This window comes from Lichenostomus cassidix, chromosome 1 (genome assembly GCF_008360975.1).
Source record: "Lichenostomus cassidix isolate B80296 chromosome 1, HeHo_3.0, whole genome shotgun sequence".
Taxonomy (NCBI): domain Eukaryota; kingdom Metazoa; phylum Chordata; class Aves; order Passeriformes; family Meliphagidae; genus Lichenostomus; species Lichenostomus cassidix.
The window spans coordinates 7,115,856-7,139,564 of record NC_139479.1 but is presented as its reverse complement, the minus strand read 5'-3'; the positions used below and the strand labels follow the sequence as shown (position 1 = coordinate 7,139,564).

At 39.9% G+C, this 23,709-nt stretch overlaps 1 protein-coding gene and 1 long non-coding RNA gene across 3 annotated transcripts in view; one reads left to right on the top strand and one right to left on the bottom strand.

Annotated features, from left to right (window-relative positions):
* Positions 1 to 510: 510 nt before the first annotated feature.
* MED14 (mediator complex subunit 14) overlaps positions 511 to 23,709 on the bottom strand; it is a 34,320-nt gene continuing 11,121 nt past the window's right edge. Inside the window, exons 9-31 of one of the 2 annotated variants that reach the window (XM_085048956.1) lie at positions 23,330 to 23,480; positions 21,271 to 21,382; positions 20,525 to 20,650; positions 19,669 to 19,747; positions 17,941 to 18,100; positions 17,358 to 17,552; positions 16,678 to 16,812; positions 16,197 to 16,273; positions 14,540 to 14,700; positions 14,115 to 14,261; positions 13,932 to 14,023; positions 12,584 to 12,736; positions 12,115 to 12,384; positions 10,753 to 10,908; positions 10,122 to 10,233; positions 9,359 to 9,490; positions 8,121 to 8,303; positions 7,219 to 7,454; positions 6,390 to 6,569; positions 6,084 to 6,191; positions 5,524 to 5,649; positions 4,724 to 4,913; positions 511 to 1,109 (exon numbers count right to left, since the gene is read on the bottom strand). In XM_085048956.1, the coding sequence (XP_084905082.1) occupies positions 1,036 to 1,109; positions 4,724 to 4,913; positions 5,524 to 5,649; positions 6,084 to 6,191; positions 6,390 to 6,569; positions 7,219 to 7,454; positions 8,121 to 8,303; positions 9,359 to 9,490; positions 10,122 to 10,233; positions 10,753 to 10,908; positions 12,115 to 12,384; positions 12,584 to 12,736; positions 13,932 to 14,023; positions 14,115 to 14,261; positions 14,540 to 14,700; positions 16,197 to 16,273; positions 16,678 to 16,812; positions 17,358 to 17,552; positions 17,941 to 18,100; positions 19,669 to 19,747; positions 20,525 to 20,650; positions 21,271 to 21,382; positions 23,330 to 23,480 (3,355 nt within the window). In that variant the 3' untranslated portion in view covers positions 511 to 1,035. The remainder of the gene's footprint in view (positions 1,110 to 4,723; positions 4,914 to 5,523; positions 5,650 to 6,083; positions 6,192 to 6,389; positions 6,570 to 7,218; positions 7,455 to 8,120; positions 8,304 to 9,358; positions 9,491 to 10,121; positions 10,234 to 10,752; positions 10,909 to 12,114; positions 12,385 to 12,583; positions 12,737 to 13,931; positions 14,024 to 14,114; positions 14,262 to 14,539; positions 14,701 to 16,196; positions 16,274 to 16,677; positions 16,813 to 17,357; positions 17,553 to 17,940; positions 18,101 to 19,668; positions 19,748 to 20,524; positions 20,651 to 21,270; positions 21,383 to 23,329; positions 23,481 to 23,709) is intronic. The other variant, XM_085048966.1, reaches the window with a different exon arrangement.
* Positions 1,107 to 4,913, top strand: LOC146444152 (uncharacterized). The gene is made up of 2 exons (XR_014849344.1): positions 1,107 to 1,241; positions 1,301 to 4,913. It is a non-coding gene; the product is annotated as an uncharacterized LOC146444152 (long non-coding RNA).

Sequence of the window (23,709 nt, the reverse complement as noted above, 5' to 3'; positions counted from 1 at the left end):
TGCAAGAGTCTTCAGTCATTACTGACAAAGTTATCTACATACATCCAATCGAGGAAGTTAAATGTGAGGTTGTTTCTTTTTTGGATCTGCTCCCCCAGTTTTGTGGTATTCAGGCTCACCTTCCAACCTTACCTACCTCTACAATAAGACAAGTAAGAGTCACTTATTTCAGACTCCATAACAGATGACAAAAGGTTCTTTCTTCCACTCAATTTTGCTTTAGGGACAGAAAAGATATAGTTCCTGGTGTAAGAAATTAGGCACCATTTTAAGTAGTTACTGGTTATTTTTACAACCAGGAAAATGAACAAACTCTGTTCTACTCTGACTTGGAACAAACTGAACCCAGAAGATAAATAAATTTTGTTTGTTTGGGTTCTTAAGTTAGCAGCATGTGTGTGTGTGTAGCCAAGATCACATACAGAGACAGTGCATGAAGTGTGAACACAAGAAATCTCACCAGTGGTTACAGGGGAGAGAAATAAAGTTTAAAGACTATACAACATCCAGTTTAAGATTTTTTAATCCAGTTTATTAAATATTGCTTTTTGGGGACATGTTTACAACAAGCCCAAATAAATTGTTTAAGGATTCAAAGCAGTCATATTAAAATACAGCTTCAATATAAAGTTTGTCACAGTTTTACAGTATTCAAAAATGACAGACCTGCCTTAAAAAAAGACTATTACACCAAAACATAAGAAAAACAGAAAAACAAACAAGTTTGGCATTTTCATAATCTTTATAGTATAAAACAGAATATTAAATCTATTACCAGCAAGCTGATACTTCAATCTATTACCTAGTCTGAAGTGTCTCCCATTAAAACACACTATACAACAGCACTATACAAAAGTCGTGGTGATACTCATGTGATGAAAGTGCATCCCTGAAAGTTTGCCAGTTTATAGTTAGCTCTTAGAAAAAAAGGTAAAATTAAAACGTCCTCTTTTAACCGAAGGCTTTATTATTTTTTTTTAATTTTTTTTTTTTTTTTGCTGTTTTGTCTCACTTTCAGCCTTCTTTTAAAAGTGTCTAGGGACGCCCCCCAGGGGGCAGCGTAAGATTAACCATCAAATCACGAACGGCTGCAAATATTGTGCATTCACCTGGAACAGGGAAAAGAGACAGGTTAGCACCGCGCCCCGGACAGCCCTTCCTCGCTCTGGAGCAGGGAAAAGAGACAGGTTAGCCCCACACCCCACAGCCCTTCCTCACTCTGGGGCAGGGAAAAGAGACAGGTTAGCCCCACACCCCACAGCCCTTCCTCGCTCTGGGGCAGGGAAAAGAGACAGGTTAGCCCCACACCCCACAGCCCTTCCTCACTGTGACACCCCGAGCCCCCAGGGCAGAGCCAATGGGGGAAAACAACTCCCAAACCCCAGTGACCTCCAGGGACATTGGGATTTGTGGGAGTTATCAGCTGAAGCAGCTTCAGCTTTCCCAGCAGGACTGCTCTTGTTGGCCATGGAATTGCAAGTAGCTCTTAACTTTTAATTGCTTTTGAATGTCATACTGAATCTACGCTATAATTGACTGCACATGGACTGTGGTCCAAATTTTTCTGTCTGTTATTAAGAGCACCACATCTTACAAAGAAAATAACCCAACTTCCTCAAGTTTTATTTCTATTGATTATGAGCAGAAACCTAAACATTTTGAAAGACTCAGCTCTGAAACAGCTGGAAGATGTTTTCTGTCCTAAGCTTAGTCTTGGAAACATTTCTAATTCCAAGACTGGGCAACAGTCAGGAATCTGTTTCTTTCAACCAAATTGCTCTGGCTCTACCCTTGACATCTAAACTGCAAAATAAAATACAGAGCAGGTGGACTTCTGTTTCCAACAGCTGAGATTCAATACTGAGAGGAAAAACCAGCCACAGCTACCTCGAGTTTTAAATATCAGCACTTGATGACAAAAACACACACATTCTGAATAGCTTAAAGAAGTTAAAACCAGCAGAAGCAAAAGGGTTAAATAAGAACAGCAAAAGATGAAGTATCAGGCAGCTGTGATTTTCATCTACTGTTTCCTGGTAAGAGAATACAATTAATAGCCACTATTGTACCCTGGTCACTGTGGGCTGAATTTTTCCTGCATATTTCAAGAAATATCAATTAGAAGACATTGAATTTTGCTGCTGAAGGAACAACAGTGTGAGCAAAGAGATAAGAGCAGAGCCTGGTGGGATGCATTAATCTTAACTGCCAGACTAGGGATTCCCAAGATTATTTTGGGCAAGTCATTATCATATCAAAGCTATGAATCTGGGCTAAATACCATCCACTGCATCACTGAAAGTCAGACACTGAAAAATGTTTAGTGGTGAAGTGCTTTAAGAATCATCATGAGTCCCTTGAGCTCCTCTCTAAGGGTCACCTCCAGCATCCATAGGGACTTTAATTTCCTTATCAGATTGACATCCACTACATACTGTAGCTTTTGGACTTACAGCTCAAGTTTAAACTTGTTATTCCAGGGCATTGATTTCCTCTCAGTTCATACAATTATTTCCCCAAAGTAAAGTATTTTTCCCCATGGAGGTATAAGTGGTCTTAGAAAGACAATGTGTACTCACAATGAGTCAACATTTTACTGTTAAACACAGCAGAATGTGTTTGCTCACAGATCTGAAAAGAAAACTCTTTCAAAAGAACTTACTTTTCAGGCACTACCATTTTATTAAGAGGAAAATCAAGCTGAATACAAAATACTTTCTCACAAAGAGAGAAAGGTAAAAAAGATACAGCCAGAACGAGGCAACACTGATTCCAATACAATGACAGTGCCAGTAACAACATCTGTGCACGGTGGGAGGCCCTGGTCCTTCCTGACTCTAACAGTGAAAAATTCCCTTAACCAAGCAGATTGTGATTAGTGCAGCAGAGAGCTAACAGGTAGGAAAATCCTGGATATAGCACAGGAGCAGCAGAAGAGAAAGGAGCAGCAGAAGAGAAAGGACACACATCTGGGAACTCCCATGTACTGCTGTTGTAAGAGAAGTCTCTCAGCTATCTACATTCATCTGTTGGCTCTCCTATCACCTTTCAGTGGTGAAGAAAAGAAGGTATTCTTGCTCTCTTTGATCAAATATAATAATGTACGTTTTGGCAATAAGAACAGAGGAAATTGCATCTCAAGTATCCTCAGGGAAGATCCTACTTTGGCCGGGTGGTGGTGGAAATAAATAAATTCATACAAACTCATTCTTTCTTTTGGAAACCAGAGGAAGGACTACTAGAAATTTCCTCTGCTCAGCCAGCTACATTCTCCTTTGCCTGAATAAGGTTCTGCTTGTGGCTCCAATGCTTTCCCTATGCTTTTTTCCCCCAAAGTCTATACTTTGCTCCCTGTACTGGATTCCCAAACTGCTTCAAAAATTGCACAACAAACAAAAATTGTCCATTCTGATCTATGTAGTGACCATCAGAAAACATCTCACCTGGCATCTCAAGAGCAGCTTTGACAGTTACTTGCTCAGCTGTTGTATTTTGTGGAAGGTTTACTTTAAAACAAACAGCAAAGCAAGAATCTACCCTTCCCAACACCAGGGAAACTCTATGGGGAAGCACCTTCCAAAAGCAACACCTGAAGTTTAATTAATGTATTTTGAAATAAAAGTGCTATACAAACAACAGCTCTGTTCCACATACAGAACTCCTACAGGGAACTCCACAAGCCCTCAAGGCTATTTTCCCTTCTATTTACCTACACTATTACTACATGTTAAAGAGAAAGTGCATATTAATTTAAATTCCATCACAAGTTTCAGAAATGTATGCATATCCACACCAATTTAAGGTAAACATTAATCATGTTCTAGCAATTGAAATAATCCATCAAGCATAGTTAAAATTACTGCATAACAACGAGATGAATAATCATACAAAAGAGAAGTAAGAGTCAACCTCTGGAATCACAACTTCAATCTATTCAATGGGTTACTGGAAAAATTTTGTTCTTCCTCAGAACTGAAAGTTATTGCTCTTATGAGCCATCTGTGTATTAGGACTCCAAACCACTGCTTACAGACAACATGCTGCCTAAAGAACCTGCTACTGTTTTTCAGTGTTTTAGATACTAAAAAAATATATAAAAAGCATGACAAACAAGAGGGAAAGCAAAGCACAACGTTGCTCACAGTGCACTACCTACGGGCCAATGAACACTCAGAACAACCTAGCTCAAACACTTCACAGCACATCTGGTGGACACAACTGTATGCACCTCTGCTGGTGAACACACTGGCAAAGGAGTATACAACCACTGCAACTACTTTTTAATCATTCACAGCACGTGGACAAGTTCTGATAGCTATTTTAACATCCCTTTACATTCTATTGTTAAGCTGAGTTACTTCATAATTAGCCATGAAAACTGACACTCGGCCATAGCATATTTCTTGTGATTCATTCTGGGCCCATTTATCAAAAAGTGTGACTCTTACTGAGCAGCAGGAGTTGGGCCAACAAGAGGTGGGTGCATTCTATCACTGGGGCAGAACAGCAAAAACCAGTCTGAATCATCAGTGCAACCTTCTGCTGTGTTGCCAGTACTTCCTATTAAGTTATGTATTGCCTGTCACATCAGGAGTTTGTAACCACTAAAGAAGTAAGATAGAAACCAAGAAGAATTCAGACTTAAGAGAGGTTTAGTTTTACACTGGAGATTTGTCACAGATGTCTGGGTGAAGAGAATATATCTACTGGACATGTACAGTACCTGGTCGTGGTGAATTCAGTTCAGCAAACCTCTTTAGAATATTGCTAACCATCATTGGAGCAGCAACAGAAGAGTTCTGCTGCCTGGGAATGTCAGCCTGTTGCGTTGTACCCGAAGCCATATCATAAATAATTGGGACAATAATACTAACAGCTTCCTGTGGGACTGTTGCTTTCTGTGTTAGCTGAAGCTGTGAGGAAAAAACCCAAAAAGTGTGTTAAATTGAATGACCACATACTTTAGCGCAACTTCTGACACAGTTAAACACTCTGGGCCTACAGACAGCATGCACTTCCACCCTCCTATCTTCAGACATCTATGACAGAGAAATTATCAATCAGGTGGAGACTACTTTCTTCTCAAAAGCACCCTACAGTGAGCATTGCCTCGGGCACAACACTACTGTAGATGTGTTGTGAACATCTCATTCCTGCTCTCCTCTCCCAGCACCACTAATGTGCACATCACCCCATCTAGGTGGTTAGTGCCTTAAAGAAGAACAAAACACCCACAAGCTGAGCACTTGAAGATGAAGCCCAGAGGGAGCTGAACTTTACATATTGTCAACATCTCTCCAAGAACACAAAACATGAGGAGGTGCTGTGCTTTAGTAGGAAGGAGAGTTGTAATACAAACTGAACTCATTACAACACAGATGCACGCAAATCCAGGATTCCAAACAGCACAACACTTTCAGCTATTACAGCTGTCAGATACAGTGGGCTTATGTTTTGCTACAAACCCGTGATGATCTCAAAGACATGCAGGGTTAGAATTTTAAAACAGATATCTCTACTTACAAAAAACAACATTTTGGATTTCAGCACAACAGCAGGTGTTCCTGGAGGCGCAATTGGCGGAGCGCTGGGAGGGATTGTTAAACAAAACTGCACGTTCCATTTCAGCTGACTTGCCTGGTCAGGGAACTGTTCAGAGAGCAGCACAGAGAAAAAACAGCAAAGGTCTCATGTCAGTGACATACACAGCTATGAACCAGGGAAGCATTACAAAGTAGAATGTGCCTCTTTAGCTAAACTTGCAGATGTTGCCAGGTTCAGCGAAGTCAGAATAACTCTGAAAGAACTGAGCACAACACAATCAGAAAGATTCCAGTCAGCCTATGCATGTACTTGTGCAGTAACATGCCTGCAGTTCCCTAAAATCATCCATTTAAATTAGAAATTTTGGGAGTTTCCAGGAGAGCTAGTAGTAAAAAGAAAACTTTTCCAATAACATTAAATAACTTCTTTATAAATTTAGAGTAATTCTTGTGTTTGTAGATAAAGGTACAACACCTTTTTTACAAAAAAACATAATAACCAAAGTTGGGTGAACTAAATAAATAGAACAGTGGACTTACCAGCTCCAGTTTCATGATGTGTACACAGTCCCTGAGGATGTGTGTGGGAGCCCCTAGTAACTTTGTGAAGGCTATCAGGGTGTTTGCTTTAAAAGGTGGTCCTGCAACCTAAAGAAAGACACTAGTTAGTAGTGCCTATTAAGATAACAAATATGTAATTTCATATGCAACCAGCATGCACAACTGTTAATTTTATATTTTGTAACCCTTACACATGCCAGTGAAAGTCAGCAGGAGCACTCAAAACAACACTAGAGATTAAAAGCAATGCACAAAAATGTAAACATTCTTGATTTGAGTACATACCCTTGTTTCAAAGAACTTCTCCAAAACCTGTAACTCTTCTGATTTCCACTGTCCTGTATTTTCAGGTGTTACTTTCAGCTGCAAGGTCTGGTTGGTTTTGGGATTGAGAGCAACCCTGCATTTCAGTGCCTCTGTCTTAAACATAATGACACCTGGTTCATTGGAGTTTATTAACTGTAGCTGCATAAAAAGGAGAGTCACAGTCAGTAATTCATTCATGAAATAGCATGAATGCACACACACACACACACACACTCACTTCCTTTCCAAAGTGCAGTGATCAACCTCTCCTTCCAGAAAGAAACAATAATATTTGTATACAGTAAAACTGCCTTGAGAATTAAACTTATGCAAGATCTGGCTTCTTTCTCTGTCACTGAATCCATGCCAGAGGAGTGAAGAGGCACACTTGTCTGTCCCAAACCCTAAACCAACATTTCTGACTGAGTAGTTAACATCAACTAGTGACTCACTTCTCTGGCAATCCTGCCAAGCAGTGGCATCCACAGTAACCCTGTGGCTAGTAAACTCCCAATGGACATGATAAACCCAAGGAACCCACAACATCTGAAAATCTGGTCATAGTCTTGCTTTTGTATCAGTTACCAAATTTCACCTGACCAGACAGGTTTTCCACTTCTAATTTGTGTGGAAAAGAAGTGGAACTAAATTATTTTTTCTTAATTTTTGACACTTTAGATGGCAAAAATCAGAAGTCCAGCACAAGTCTAACAGCGAACAGTTATTCTATTTGAATCATTTCAGTTTGTGCCTGATTTGAAAGACATGGAGCAGTCATCCTACAGGTCCATTTAAACTTAAACCGTACCGTTTCCTGTTGTATGATCCTCTGAAGATGCCTCCTCATAATCACTGATCCAAGGAATCGCTCAAGAGGGGAGCACAGATAGCTGCCAGCTAGTCCTGGCACAAGCCCAGGGGTAGGAGAGGGCAAGAGCAGAATATTCAAGGCACTGTGGGTGAGAATTGTAGGAATGGATGCAGCCCAAGAGCGCTGAGGTAGTTTCCGAGGTGGAGGCATGCTTGTTGGCATGACTTGGGAACCTGTGGGGACAGAAGGACTTGCAGTAAGGGAGGACTGAAGCTGAAATATATGTGTTCACTTTAATTGTCACTATTCATCAGTAAGTCCTTTGGGCCACAGCTTAATCCTTCTTATTTAAGAATTTGCCTGCCTAGTGATAGGCATCAGACAGACAAAGAATCAGTTTTGACCCTGCACCCATGCAAAGAGTCTCAGTAACAATGAAATCCTCCTCCCTTTTCCTCTTCCTGCAGCATGCCAGCAGACAGCAGGTTTGCACAACAAACTCAATGAGACGTAAAGATGGCTAAATCAGTCGTGCAAGAGCAGCATTACAAATCTATGATGTGAAAAGTTAGTATTTGGGTTGGCAAATGTGCCTATCATTGCTTTCACTCTGAAGACGTTTCCCTTGGTCACGGAGTTCAATAGTTTCAGACTGATTTCTGCACTGCAATTAGAGTTATCATCAATCCTGCAGACATTTATGCTGTATGCTTTAGCTCATTTTTCCAATTTGTTATTGAAGATTTGAACTAGGACAGAATAATGGCTTTGTTTCTTTAGATATTTTACTGCACAAGGGCAGTTAGGACTTAGACCAACACAAGAACTACCAAAAGGAACACAACTAGAAATGCTAAACATGGGTGTTTCACAGTTACAACACTGATAAAGAAGCCTACTTGTTCCAGCTCGTGGGGAATGAGAAGCATCAGGGACAGGTGAATGAAGGGAAGGGTTGGCTGGTGACATTCCAGGCATCCGTGCTGCTGGTGATGGACCAGAGACCTGGGGAGATCCTGGCCAATTCCCTGCACGCTGACTGGGTGACATCATGGTGTATGGTGAGCTTGGGTCTATGGTACCTACAGATGTTACAAGACCATTATTATTTCCTTACAAAGTAAAACGCTTTCTAATAGAGAAATCTAAAAAAAGGCTTATCAAAATCTGCAAAGCATTAAAGTGCCTCCTTTTAAGACTAGTTTTTACAGCCATATAAAACACACAAGTGGGAGAAGAGAGTAAAAATCAAGATACAGATTTCAAGAGTTTCCAGGTTGTATTTTTAAAAAAGTAAAATGGAATGTTAAGGAAAATTGTCACGTTCAGCACATAACAGGTTGTAAACTAAAAGGAGCTCTTGCCTACAGACTTGGACTTCTACTGCTCCTTAGCAAATGGAAGCTTCAGCCAGACAGCTCCTTAGCTATTCAATATCTTACAGTTATCCCTGCAAAAGTATCTCTGCTATGCAGACTGATCAGAACAAGCTCCTTAAACCCTCTGTTGTACATCTCCCTCACTTTGCTCATCTCAAAAGTCAAACTCACGCGTGAAAATTACCATCTGAACTGCTCACTTGTTGTGATCTATAAAACAGTTTCCAATGCACTGTGATTACACAAAGAACTGTTTGGGCAGCTTTCCAAAACACCCAATGTAATTAATAAAGGAAACAACCAAAAGGCATGTTGTTCACATACAGATATGTGAAACCAGCCAGACTTTGACGACATTTTCAAATTGCAAGTATCTGAATTTCTAACCTGTTCCTGTAATTTTTTCAAGAAATGTAAGCAGTGAAAATCCACCAGCTAATCTAACAAGAGACAATGCCCATTAAAAGCTGCAGCCACCGTTCTGCTACAAGACCACATTGAATTCCCCCACGTTAGTAAGCAGAAAAGAGTGACTGATAGTCAATTTTTAACATGTTAGGAACACCTCAACAGGCCATGCAGCTAATTTTGGCTACTGCTAAGAGTTAACAGTCACATATATGAAAACAGCTACTTGAGCCAATTACAAAACATGATTTTTTTCTCAATTAACTTAGGTCTGCTCTAGAAGACTTAATTTCAAGAAGGAAATCTGCCCTCCCTGTTGTTACATACACACCTGCCAGTAAAGAACTCACCATGAGGGCTGGCAAAGTTAGCTGTTTGTCCCATTGTGATTCCAAGAGAGGAAGGTGAAGGAGTTGGACCAAAGGATGCTGGTGATGGTGCTCTTAAAGCCCCACTTGGCGAGCTTGCAGCATGCAGATTTCCTGATCAAAGACATCACATCACTTGACATACACATTTCCCATCTTTCTGTTCTAATTTTTTCTATCAGCTGCTCTCTTGTTTTTGGGGAGATGGCAAACAAGATTCAAGAGAATTTGTTTTTTGCACTCAAAGGCTTTATTTTGCACATGCATGAGTGTTATATTTTTCAGGTTGATTTACTTCACAAAGGCAACTTCCCAAGATATTTGGCTTGGAGAATGGCATTTCCCCCATGCACAGCCTTTCCCCAGTTTTAAATATTTTCAGCTGTCGTTTTACAACAGCTGGGAGCAGAAAGCAGAGCTTTAGAGATTAAAAGCTTTTCTGAAGAAGCAGGTATTGAAACTTAACAGGTTTTTCTCTCAGCAAATTACAAGCTCTAAGAATGAAACAGTTCTAAGTATTACACAGCTAAAGACGAGTTTCACTTAATGTTTTTTTCAGCTTCAAAATGTACTTTTCAAAACACACATGGCAGGACTTTGCTTTTTTTCCCACACTGTAAAGTGCATTCTCTTGGCTAATCTGGGGCTAAACATAGCTCAAATAATAGAAAAAAACATGCATGCAGCAAGACCTGCTCCTATCTTTCTAGCACAGGATCAGCTCCCTGCCTCCCAGCCATCCTACCTGGTGACTGTGTGTGCATCATGGATGGGGAGGGCGTCACTGTGTTGTGGTAGGAGGTGGGTGGTGAAGTGAGAGGATATGCTCCCGAGGCTCCTGCCTGTTTTGCAAATGCCTGGAATTGTCAACACAGGATAAAGAAAATTTTTGATCATTTTGTACTAAAATGAAAGGAGAATACTAATGAGGGTTTGGTTTTACAGGGTCATCCACACTGTTGTTTGATTTTCTGTATTATCATGCTCAGTGCTCACTGTTTTTTTCAGTTCCTTCTAAAGATATAATACCTCTGCACCTCCCTCATTTTATCTGCCACCCCGTAACAGCAAAGCCTCCTGATTCTCCCTCCCATCTTTTATCTTAAACAGTTGTTTTCCCTCCCTCAGTCCTTTGCTTCCAGGCAGCAAGTCTCATGTGACCTTCTGAAGCTGCTGTTCATATGCTATGGGCTGTTTACACTGGAATGAGAAATGGCAAAATAAATTAATATGTTTTGCCTGAAGGGGAATTCTGCAGCAGAGCAGGTTTATAGTCTCCCTTTCCATTTTGTTACTGCTAATCCCTTTAGAACATGAAGTTCTTAGAAACCTACTGTTGTGGAAGACAATAAACATTTATTTTGCCTGAAGGCTACCTGTTGTTGTGGCTGCTGTGGTGGCTGCTGGGGTTGGAGCTGTGATATCAAAGAATCCATCATGTCTCCTCCAATTGGAGAAGGTGGGTTATCATCTTCATTTACAGATCGTCTCCGTGCATCCTGATTGCTGTCAACAAACATGTTCAGGAATGTCTGTGGAAAAAGCAGTTGTGTTAGCAACTGTCCATTTAAAGTTTGCTATATAAATGAAGGTAGTATTTGCTAAGCTTTAAAACTACCTTTATTAACTACAGCACATAGGAGACAGGCAGGTCTCTGGAACTAAATACTAGAGGGCATTCATTAATTACAGTCTAATTAGTCAGCAAAATGTATCAATTAATGAACAGAGACACCTGGCTTTATGGTAAGAAATATCTCCAGTAACTTGAAATACCAGCATTTTTCTTCTCTCCTTAAAGATAAGGAAAAGCCTACACCTGGAAATACCTGTTCCAGAACAACTCATCAGTATCCAGAACCTACAGGGCTGCTGTATCATACCTACAACTACCCTGTTTGGTTCAGAACATCTGGGTCACCTCCTCCACAGCATTCTCTTGTACCCAGAGGAACCTGCTAACTTTCTGGAATTAATTTCTCCTCTACCTTCCCATTTTCACTCTCTTCTACCACTTTACACTGCTTAATCTCTTCCCTCTTTCCATTAGCCTTCCATTTGGCATTTGTGAAAGAGGCAGATGTTCAGGATCAGTTAAATGCAATGCCAGAGTATCAGTATTCTGTTGCAACTATCAGAAGAAAAAATTAGCAAATTAACCTGTTTCTCAAAGGGTGCAATTTTCCAGTATTTCAGTGTAACTAGCACTGGTTCAAGATGCCCTCAGGTATTCTGTCAGTGTGCTCAGATTCATTTTTCAAGAAGAGTGAACTAGCATTGTTTTAAAGCAAAGTCACAGGCTACTGCCACACACTGATGGGAACTGTTTTAAAAGAGAATTTTCTGACTAGAATCATCTGACAAGGAGTATTGTCCCACCTGCAACTTATGAGCACTGTACTGCCACACAACACGGTTTGTGAGGAGCAGTTCCTGTTAATCGTGGAACAGACATCTAACCTAGTCATGAAACTTCTGTAAGTTTCAAAAAAGGGATGCTTGAATACACAAGAAAAAAAACCCCTAGCACTTCATGTTTTTTTTTGAAGGCAATGTTTTAATTCAAACTAATTAACAGCTCTACCGATAGATCAAAAACATCTTTCTACGCTCAGAATTTCGGAAGGACCACAGCTCCCCACAAAGAAAACCTTCACCAAGATCTTCACATCAGATCCACACTTCCCAGTTGGAAGCTCATTTATCTACAACCTGCCAGGAATCACAGCAGTGGTCACCTTTAATCCAGGAGCAGGGTAAAAGCCCTCGACTATTTTGCTGTTGTCGAAGAGGCTGTAGGCGCCGTCGCGAATGGCCACCACGCCGCGGCTGCGGCAGTAGATGTCGATGCAGTACATGTTCCTGAAGGCCAGCCTGATGTGCGTGGGGGACTGGGGCAGGATGGAGAAGCACTGGTAGGCAGTGTTGGTGCGTTGGGTCAGCCCCAGCATGGGCACGGTGGGGAGTTTGTTGATGGCGTTTAATGGAGCCTGAGTGTCGAACAAAACCTGGGAGGAAACAGAGACTGAGGCATCAGATGGCTTCTCTAAAAGGAAAGGTCAGGGAAAATGGGGCATAGATGCTTCCTGGCAATGAGATCCATCTACAATCATAACACCCATGTAATTTTGAAGAGAACAGTTTAATCAGAATTCAGCTCCCAAGTATCTTGCAATTTGTTTGAGAGAAGTTTTTTTAGGACATTACCTGTAACAACTGCACCACATTTGGCGTTTTATTAAACATCTCCTGGAGCTGGTGCAGAATTGTGTTGTGACAGTTACTGCAACCTGAGTTTGGGCCAACAGTTCCCAGTGAAATGTGGAACTTCTGGAGGATGGAGTTCCACTGAATGCTGATCTGCAATGTCACAAACATAAAATGGTCTTGGGAGCCAGAACAAGTAGGTTGTAATAACGAGGTTATAACAACAGATTATAAAAAGAAAGCTGGTTTGATTTAATTTTTTCCCATTTTTCATCAAACCTCAACAGATTCCTAATTCACCTTCCCCAAAAGCTGCTGAGGTTGTGCAGAAAAAAAAAGCCCTGTCAGCTTTAACACCCATTTAAGTGCCTGAATTGTTGGCAACCACAGAACTGGGCAATTATATCAGCAAGTCAACAAAAAAGCAAAAGAGTCTTTTCTGCCAAAGGTGAGATAGAGAAAATTAAACTCCAGAGATTTGTGCTGTGGAAAACTGACTAATGAGTTGCTGGAGGTGGACTGGTTTTCTTAAGTTACATTACACAAAAATGAGAACTGGATATGCTAATATGTAAGGAAGTTACATGCCAATCCATACTGCTGCTCTGGCTACTTACATACACATAACATACATATGTATATATATATTCACACACACTTCCCAGTAAAATGCACATAAAAATACTCCTAAAAATTCAGCTTAGAAAATGAACACAAAAATGTTCCAGGAAGCAAATTTTGAGTGTATCAGCTACTTTGCATCAGTAGCACACAAAACTACATTCTTTATCTGAAATAAATGTGTACTTACTTCCTCCTCTAGCTTGCACTTAAGGCAAAGGTGTAAGCAAGTACTCAGTTATCCCAGTAATTAATAATTTGTAAATTCAAATACTACAGAGTTCTGAACAAGGGAACAGTATTGCCACAAAATAATTAATGGACACCTCTTTGAAAACACAGCACTACATTTAAAAGTTTATTAGAGTCCTCTCTTCTAAGGCAGAATTAGGCACTCAGCTTACACATACTCATATATCCCAGTACAGCAGTGACCAGTAATAACACTCACACAAAGTTTCCCAGAAAAAGCCTGCCCCACCAGCTTTCATCAGTCAGAAGCACAGAACTGTCCTTCCCACAATATAAAGCATCCAACAGAAATTCTCAAAAATTCTAAATTTCTAGCAACCCAGCAAATCAGCAATGCAACATCTTCTATTTCTGTTTTTTTCTATATTCATCTATGTTAATTCCACAATAATGTAATACAAGGGGATATTCTGTAGCAAAATTGTGAGAACTCCAAATCTATCCATTCTGTTTTCAAACATAAGGAGTTACTTACTGAGCTCCCCTTGGTAGTTCCGTAACAAAGGATAAGTTTTCGGTAGTTGTAGATCCGAACTTCTGAAAAAATGTTTAAGTGGTTGGGGATGTCTTCGAAGAGAGGAGGGAAGAGAGTTAGATTGAGAAAATCACAGTCATCTGTAAATGCATCATTTTGACAAAAAGGAGGTGATTTCTGTACCTGGTAAGGATCGTGCAAACTCCAGGACACACTCGTACAGCCGAGCAATACTGTTCCAGTCATTAAGGAACATCTCAACCACCTTGCGACCTCCAACTGGTTCAGACAACTGGTTTTCATAGGTCAGGTAAACGTGACGGGTTGGTCCTGCAGTGTGAGGAGATGGGAAATACTGATCAACCCCGTGGTTCCTGAGCTGTGCTTTACAGACTGTGAGTGAACTGCAGCAAGTGACCAGGATGCCCATTTAAATAACAAAAATGCATCAACTCAGCAGTCAGAATTTTGATTAAGGTATACTGTGGTTTAGTAGAAATCTTAGGAGCAGACAGCTGTCCAGTAACACCAAGACATTAAAACTACTGTAACAGGCAGTGTAAACTATAAAGAAGCAAAATTTATCAGTCTTCCTCAATGAGACTTGCCTTGCTCCCTGGATGAAGTGCTGTTCAGCGGGCAGTTTGCAAACACCAGCTCAGCCACCCACGTGCGATTATTTCTACCTTGTAGTCGGAAAGTGCAATCAAGAAGAGATCGGTCCAGAGCCTTCTGCGTTTCCTCGTTCACACCTTTACAGGGAGGAATTCTACACATGACAAAAACCAAAATCTCCATTACACACAGTGCAGTTCCAAAAGTAACAATAGTGCCTTCTAATATTTCCTGAAGGACTCCCAAGTCTGGACGTGAAAGAATGAACAAATCAAAAGCAGAAGCAGCTGGACTGCACAGTGAGATAACCTATTCCTCTTCAAGGACTGTAATAAGTGTGTCACAAAAGCACTCTGAGCTAAGATCAATTTTTATATGGATCCAATAACTGCAAATTACAGACTGTTAAAGGATCTGCTGAATTGTCCTTAACTCCTGGTGAACTAGGAGCTCACCAATATAAAGCTCTTATACAGAGAAATAAGCCAAAAAAGATGAAAATAAGTAGTAAGTTCTGTGGCAATCTGAATTCATTTGCCTTCTAGAATAAGCTTGCTCTACATGCAATGAATAACCTGGCAGTTCCCTTAGTACTCACTAATTTATTCGTATCCCAGTGTGTGAATTGAGCTCAGGGGACAGACTAAATAAAGCTTCAGTGAAAACATGCCAAACTTTTTAAAATTCCTTGAGGATCTAGTCAGAATTTTAATGTTCCACCCTTAACTTCAGCTCACAAGTTCTCTGCTCATATGCAAAGTTAAAAAGGTAGGGCCTGATGCATAGAGACTGGTGCCTTTATGTCACTGTACATTTCTGCAGCATAAAAGGAGTTAAGAAGGTTTTACTCCAGGAGGTGTCTTTGGGTTTGTGGTTTTTTGCTTTTAACTGACTTGTTGCATGTCCAGTTAGTGGCTGGCTGCAGCTGGCATTCCTCAGGGTTAGCACAGAGGCCCACACTATTGGCCTCCTATTAACAATTTCAATGTAACTATATCAATAGCCTGTATGACACAAAAGAATAGCAAACTTGCAGATGATGTCAAATTGAAGGGAGCACTTAACATGCAGAGAGGTCTCAGATGGCTGGAGGAACAAGTTAACAGGAACCTCATAAAGTTCCATGAAAACAAATGCAAAGTCCTGCACTTGGGCCTGAATAACCTCTTAAATTACTTTTTGATTCTCAGATGTTTCCTCTGCAAGTGCTTTCCCATGCAATTGTCTTTTCTGGGATTCCTGGCATTCTCCTCTGCAGTTTCACATAATTGTCAAATAACATATGGAGTATGTAGGCCTCTGATCTAAAATCGTATGTTCATAAATCATCACATCCTCCTTAGCACTGCCTGGATTTAAGGATTGAAGACTGTCAACCTGTTTTCAGAGCCCCTCAGTTTAGAGTAATGAAGGAAACAAACTGTAGTTGGATCTTTGTCTACTCTTACTTTCCTCTTTCTCTAGCACTGCTTCATGTGCAAGTGAAAGACACACAGTATTAACACCCCTCCAAGAAAAAAAGGAAAAATAACCCAAAACCAAAAATCTTGCCCCTCTCCTGATACTCTTATTTTTACTCTCCAGACAAGCCTTTTGTTCTCTCAAGTGTATTTTCAGTAATAAAATGAAACACAGAACATATCCTCTTACTTTAATAAACGTATTGCATGACTGAAGCCATCTCCTTCTACTTGTACTCCCTGGTGAGGAATGTCCATATTGGATAACTAGGAATGAACAAGAAAAATTGTTATTCCAAGCAAAAAACCTGTAATTTTTCCAAGATTTTTTTTGCCCCCACAAGGGTGACAGATGTTTCACATCCTCAAGCACTGGAAAGGCAAAAAATGGTCTGTGCAAATCTGGTATAAAGTTGTCTCCCAACCCTTCCCACAAGTGCATCTTTCATCCTAATTTTCCCTTTTCCCTCTACTTTCCAAGCTTTTTGCAGTGCTTGGTATTAAGAGAAGCAGCTCTAACAAGACTAGAACAACACAGTGTAGAACACTGAGTCACCCAGCTGGCAGGGGAACTCCAGAGCAAGCACAAGTTTGCCAAATAGTCACATCTAGATATGAGAATCAGGAGCAGGGGAGGGGAAGAAGGAAACAAAATATTTTTTAATACCTACCTCTATCCGAAGCCCTATAAAAGGCATATTTGTATCACACATGGCTACAATATGAGCTAGCACTTTATTGAAGGCACACATTTCTCCAGACCGTTTTGGTTTCTTGGGTTCTATGGAACATGGATCTCCAGATAACTAGAATTAAAATAAAGACAAATGTACTTGCATATTTGGAGTAAACACTTCGAAGAGCTGTCAGAGAATAGGCTCATTCATCAAAGTGTTAAATGAATCACACCCTGAGCACAAACTCCTGAAAGATCCACTTCAGGACTGAAGCAATTCAGTCAAAGACTGTCCTTAAAACAGTACTTGTATATCACTAAGCCATATCAGTCTGACCCCAAGAAATAATTCTCATCAGCCCCTGCAAGTCCTTCAAAGTCTACACATGGCCCAAAGTGTATCACACAGATACCAGCACTCTGCATTTACAATATATACCCACTCCTCTGCACAGAGCTCTGCCTTGCCTCGGGAGAGCAGCAGAGAAGGCATAAATTAAAAGACAACTGTTACAAAACAGTTTCCAGCATCTCCCTAGGGAAGCAGTCCAGAGAACCAGTACAAGATGCCAGCCATACAAACTCTGGATGGCTACTAAAGCTGGAATTGATGCTCAGAACATGTGTTGAACTTTCATGCACTGTAACCACTCCACTGGCTTTTGGAACACGTACCTTGCGCTTCACACCACTTTTCAGTTGTTTGCCACTTTTTGTGTCCAGTACCAACTCCTCAATGTTTGGTTTAAACTGCTGTAGTAAAAGTGCAGTGGCAGGGCTGTCATCTCCTTCAGCATAGCTCACAGACAGAAAATGGTACTTGTACTCTAGTTCTGTGGGGTTGCCAGGAACATCAAACATCTCTACAACCTATGTTTAAACAAAACAAGAAATTGAGAAGATTCTCAAGCTAAGAATAAGTCTAATTCAGTTCCTATCCTCTCACTTTCAAAGAACAGATATTAGTCTTTTTCAATATATTAATCCTATGGCTAAGAAAGGTATCCAAGAAGAGAAGGAAGACCAAACCTTTCAGGAAACACAGAGAATGAGAAGGCTGCTGAGTAATAAATCCATATGTGCCCTCTTTTGCATGAGCCTGAGTATGTAACAAACCCATTGGAGAAGGGAAAGAGAGGAGAGAATCAAGCATTACATCAACCACTGGGTTCCTAATTTTACAAGTTAACAGTACAACAAACTGCCTGGGATATCCACGAATGGGAGCAGGAGACAGAAGCATTTTTCAGTTACTTACAATGTAGTACTGAGGAAGGCGAGTGAGTTTGATGAACAGTTTGTGTTTGGAAAGGTTTCCCACTGGATGGCTGGCATAATTAGCTAGTTGAAGAGTTTCACTGCTCACTGTAGGCAGATGTTTTATAGACTGTTTGCAGCGCTGCTGTCCAAGCCAGAACCTTGCATGGAAATAAAGGTATTATTACCCTGAGACTGGTTTCATGATTCTAATATACTGCTCTGTAGAGCATTAGTGTCAAATTAAGTGTCAGTCATATTCTAAGCCAACATCTATCACTGCAGCACAAGTTCAATAAAGAAAAATCACACTGAAAACGTCATTACTTTATATTTTCTTATCACTATCTTTACATCTTGTCTTCAGCTTAAAAGACACCTGTTAATTCAAGAAGAAAAACTCTGAAATTATTTGCTGAATAAATATTTATATACTAAAATATGGAATTACAATATAAAACAAAGAAGGGAAACATTAAAAAAAACACACAGATTGCAGTTATTTGACAATCTGAAATCTCCAATTATGTTTGCGTACGGAAACAAAAATCCTTCCTCCCATATGCTGGTAAGCAATACAGTAAAAAAAGTCACTGAACCTGGGTGTCACTCTGGGTTATGTTATAAACAAACACATTCATCTGGATAAGTTTGGACATGAAGAGCTACATGCAAGGCACCAAATTTATTCTCATACTTGGAATTAAACTTTGTCCTACTGCAATGGATTTTGGCTATAGTGGCAAGGCCAGGAAGACTAGCTAGGCTTGAACGATGCTCAGAAATGCATGGCTTGGGTATTCAGTCAAACTCCCAATGACAACAGCAGTGGCAAGTGTGGGTGCTGAGCATCTCTCCATCACAACATACCACATTTATTCTCACAGATACATGTCAGATACAGCTGTCCTAAAAGACATTTTGTGGACTGCTGAGCTTCCTCAGAAACTGCAGCACTACTCAAGCCATTACCTCAAGTACATTATTTATAACAAAGGGAGGTTGATTAGTTTCTCCAGGGTGCCAGTGCTTCATGCATCATCAAGCTTCTTTTAGAAACAGAATTCCTCAAATAGAGATTTCACCCTGCAATTAACTCAGAGCACTGGGAATTTCCAAAATGACAGAGCAGGTGGAACTCCGTTCTTATGCAGATGCAAACTGTGCTTGTATTATTTGCTACAACCTCTTATGGGAACCAAATGTATCTTGTGCTTAAATCTCAGGGCTTTATGGAAGGAAGATTAGAGGCTTAAACCAGCAAGGGCTGAAGTGCTAGAAGATAAACAGGTATTATTTAAATCACCCTAGGCCACTTCCTGGTTTTTCCTCTGAATTGAGAAGGCAGATCATTTTTGCTGAGAAACAAGCAGAGTTCAGCTGTAGAAACAGAGTGGAATAAAGGATATAGAAGATGAACATGAATAGAAGAAGAGATTCTCAGGAAGCAAGTTCTCTGCTACTGACTTAGAAGTGAAAAGACTTCATGCAAAGTGTGCACATAGCAATGCATAAGGCAACATGTAAGGGGGAAAACTAAAGCAGGTCTATGGAATCAAAGAATTTCTCCCACTGTCTTACAAGAGATGGCAAATACTCAAGGTTGTGTACAACAGTGAGAAGTTACCCCTACTGTGGTAAAACACAAAGCCATGCAAATGTGATCATCCAGAATACAAACGTGGTGATTCATTCCATGTAAACTAAGTGAATTGTTCAAGTCACTTACTTGAGCTGCTGGAGCCAAGGAATGATTCTTTTCATATCATCATTAACAGACTTCTCTATGTCATCGAGTGTCAGTTGATCTGCAAGAACATCAGGTGAGTGGATGGTCTTAGCACCAGTCCTTCAAACAAAACTTCAAACTTTCACTGAAACTGTCCCATCTAATTCATCTCAGAATCATGTAACAGCCCAGGTTTGGGCTTCAAAGGGGACCTGGAAAGATCATCTGGTCCAACCTTTTGTGGGAAGGGGAGCATAGATGAGGTTATCTAACACCCTGTCCAACTGCATCTTGAAAACCTCCAGTGATAGGGACTCCACTAAAACTCTCAGGGGGCTGTTCTAAGGATTGTTTGACTTCTCTGTAAAAAATTCTTTCTCACATTAAGATAAAAGTCCTCCTGGTGTAACTTCTAATTGCCCTTTGTTTTCTCCACATGGCTCATTGTGAAGAGAGAGATTAAGGCACCAACAGATGAACCATAATACTTGTAAGACCACAGCAGGATGTTATTAAGCAAATAAACTAAAAGAACTTTCTTCCTTTTCTTAAGCAATGTGAAACCTGAAGTTAGACCTCAACAGAAGTAACTCAAGATGTATAAGGTCACCTGATACAATTCTCACCCAAGTCCATATGAAATGACCCCATCCATTTAACAGCACATGGCATGAATCATGAACCATAAAGAATATGCATTGCATTGACCCCCAACAATAACTACTCCGTTGTCCTCTTAAAATAAACTGAACTGAACTGTGACACTTAAGCATGAAGATCCTCTTTTCCATTCCTCAAGCTCCAATACCTAGATGATGACCCAAGTTCATTTGCTCCTGGTTTTGTGCCTACTTACCAACACCATACAGCATCAGCTGGAACATTCCAGAGTGGAGATCAACAAATACATGCAGGCACTCTGATCGACCACATGGTTCCAAAATCGGAATTACAAGAGTTGGGAGAGCCGTCTCAATGAATGCTAAACAAAAAATGATGTTAATAATTTCACTCAAAATTCAAGCTTGTATTAAAATCTAGCCCATTAGAATAAAAAATCTGTACGTTTTTAGAGAAACAAACCTCACTTGCACATTATTACAGCATTAACATGAAGATGAAACTGAATATGAGAATTTCTCTGTGAGAACAGTGACAAACCAATGAGAAAAGGCAGACCAAATTTGAAGATTATTAATCCCCGAATATCTTTCAACTCCCTGTTTCACAATTATAAAATCAATCTAAATCCCAAAAGTTTCAACAGCATCTTAAGGAAACTGTCATCCAAAACTAGCTCAAAATAGTGAAAGATTTGCTTTCAATTCTGAACTCAAACCAGTTTTCCAGCAGGCAAATGTTTACCCTTCAACCCAGACTACAATGTTCTACCAGCTTCACCTATTACACTGCATTTAGATGTATGGGTATTTTACAATTATCAATGCAGAATAATTTAAAGCTAAGTTTTGCTAATTCTGAACATGTTTCCCTTCTTAAAAAGATTTAAATTAATGAAAACAGGAAATATCAAGAGAAAAGGAAACCATCCTTAGACACAAATGGAAATCAACTAGAAAAACTTCAGCAGAAAACACATACAATTGTCATTAACATTGTAGCTCTTAAGAATGGCTTTGAGCTCCTGGAGTTTTTGATGAGATCTTGCATGGACACTGTCTATTAGGAGTTTTTCTATTGATAGGTGGTCAATCTGTAAAAAAGAAATGTACTCGAGTAAGCTCATGTTTGATGTGAACGCTTTCTGCACCAGCACACTGGATGAAAGTACTTAATAAAACAATCACTTCAGAAATAATTTGCTTAGTACTGTGGTGAGCCACATGGACTATTAACTTGAGTATTTGGAGCACTGTAAAATACAGCAAGCTACCATGAGATTCCAGCCTAAGAGACAAATGCAGAAGAGGTTCATACAGCACAGAATTATACAGAATTTCAGTGCATGCCTTTGTCTATACCAGAATGACCTTCCCCTAAAGATGAGCTTTCCAAGACAAGGCCTTAAAAACCAAGTCTAAATCCATCCACAAAAGCATTTCAACTCAGCAGCTCCAATGGGTTAAATCTTCCTCTCTAAAAACTGACTACATGTTCTATAGCTCCATCCAATTTTCAGTGGGTTAATGCAGAACAACCTGCTCAGACAAACATGTTTGTTTGTGCCACTGTTTTATACAGTATCTTAAACAAACAGAAACCCAGTGTGCCATCTACGTCATTACACCTGAGACTGTTATTCAAACACTACAACAGCACTGTATATACCACAGCTGATAATTTTTTTAAGCTCAGAGCAAGTAGTTATAAAGGGAGACAACATTAACTTTGATAAATCTTACATTTACAGCGGCCTCATATCTTAATCTATAGGCTGTAGACTGGATTCAGTGAACTTAGACTGTGTCAGCTCCAGTGGATCTTCAGCAGATGTTCTAGATCCAAGAGCATTTTCTTGGATTTACACATAAATACAGCATCTTCACTAAATCAACTCTATATTTAGTAGCCTAAATATGCTAATTTAGGCTATTTAATAAGTAAAGGTAGTATATATTAGCTATACTGATAGCAGAATTTCTTCTCTACAAGTAGAGTAAAGGGCTACCATGCTTCACTAGGTTTCCCACATCCCTCTGTAGCTGAAATATATGCAGTTCTTGACATTCACCATATAGACTTGTTTGTCTGCACTGGTAACATGACGGGCCAAGAGGCTCAAAAACAAAGTACACACAGGAGGTGGAGACTACCATGGGTAGAAAGTTCTGTGAGACAGGTGAAGAATCTGAGGTGGGGAGTTTTTCCCTCTGGAAAAACTGTACTGAAAGTGTGAAGACTACACCACTCATTCCAGTTTTACTAAGTCTCCTAACAACACTGCAAGAAATAATGACAGACATCCTGATATATCACAGCCACATTTGCTGAGGAATTTATAGAGGATTTATTATAAAACCCAGAACATAGTTTTTCTTCAATATGTCTAACCAAAATCTAGAATTATCACCAGTGAAGCATGATCCAAGTAGGAAGTTGATTGCAATTACTCACTTTGGATCATTGCAACAATTCTACCTTTAAAATACAGGAATCTGAACATTCAAATAAGCCACATGATATAATCTGGTTAGAGATAATGTAAAACTAAGCTTCACCTAACACTTGTAACAAGCAAACCACGTGAGCTCTTCAGCACAAGATTTCCAAATCATAATGTAAGATTTTCTAAAGTGGATAGCACTGCTGGGTAGCTAACTCCAGTGACAATGAGAAGCTGATTTTCAGAGGAGCTCCAAGACAGGAAAGGGAAGAACTGTCTCTCTATAAAGCATTTCAAGCCAAACCCTAATAACTGATATGTTGCTGTTGTTTCCCTCCAGCCTCAGCATCCTATCTCAAGTAGCATATAATGTGCTATACTGTGAAGTAGGCGCAATTTTTAAGATGAAGTCAAGGCCAATAATTTGTAACAACAATTTGAGGTCCCCACATAAACACTACACAACCTACAGTACTACTTTCTGGAAATCTTAGAAACAGCTCTTTAAATAGAATCAAAGTGGAACAAACTGCCAGTGCAAAGCACTTGAGTTTTTGATTTAAAAAATTAGATGCCTCCTGCAATGCAAACCTTTACCTTCATGGCTCTTTCCATCAGTTTGGAATCACAGGCTGGCAGTGGAGGCTCATGAGATATTTGTAAGGGTTTTGAGACATCAGTTTCATCAATTTTTATAGTGACCTTATGGACAGATGCAGTCCCCGTTTTCCTGCCAAGTACCTGTTGACTTAAAATAAATAGAACAATTAAACCATGCAACTGGAAGAACAAAAAATATGTTTTCCACAATCTAAACCTTGGTTCAGTTTAGGTGAAGTGAGCGTTCTGGTTAAAAACATTATGTCAGCTGAACTGAAAAAGGCATTTGTTTTAGTTGACATTTTAAAGCAGAACTGTTGGTAAACCAACTACATGAAGAATTTCAGACGACTGTATATTCAACACAATCTGAAGTG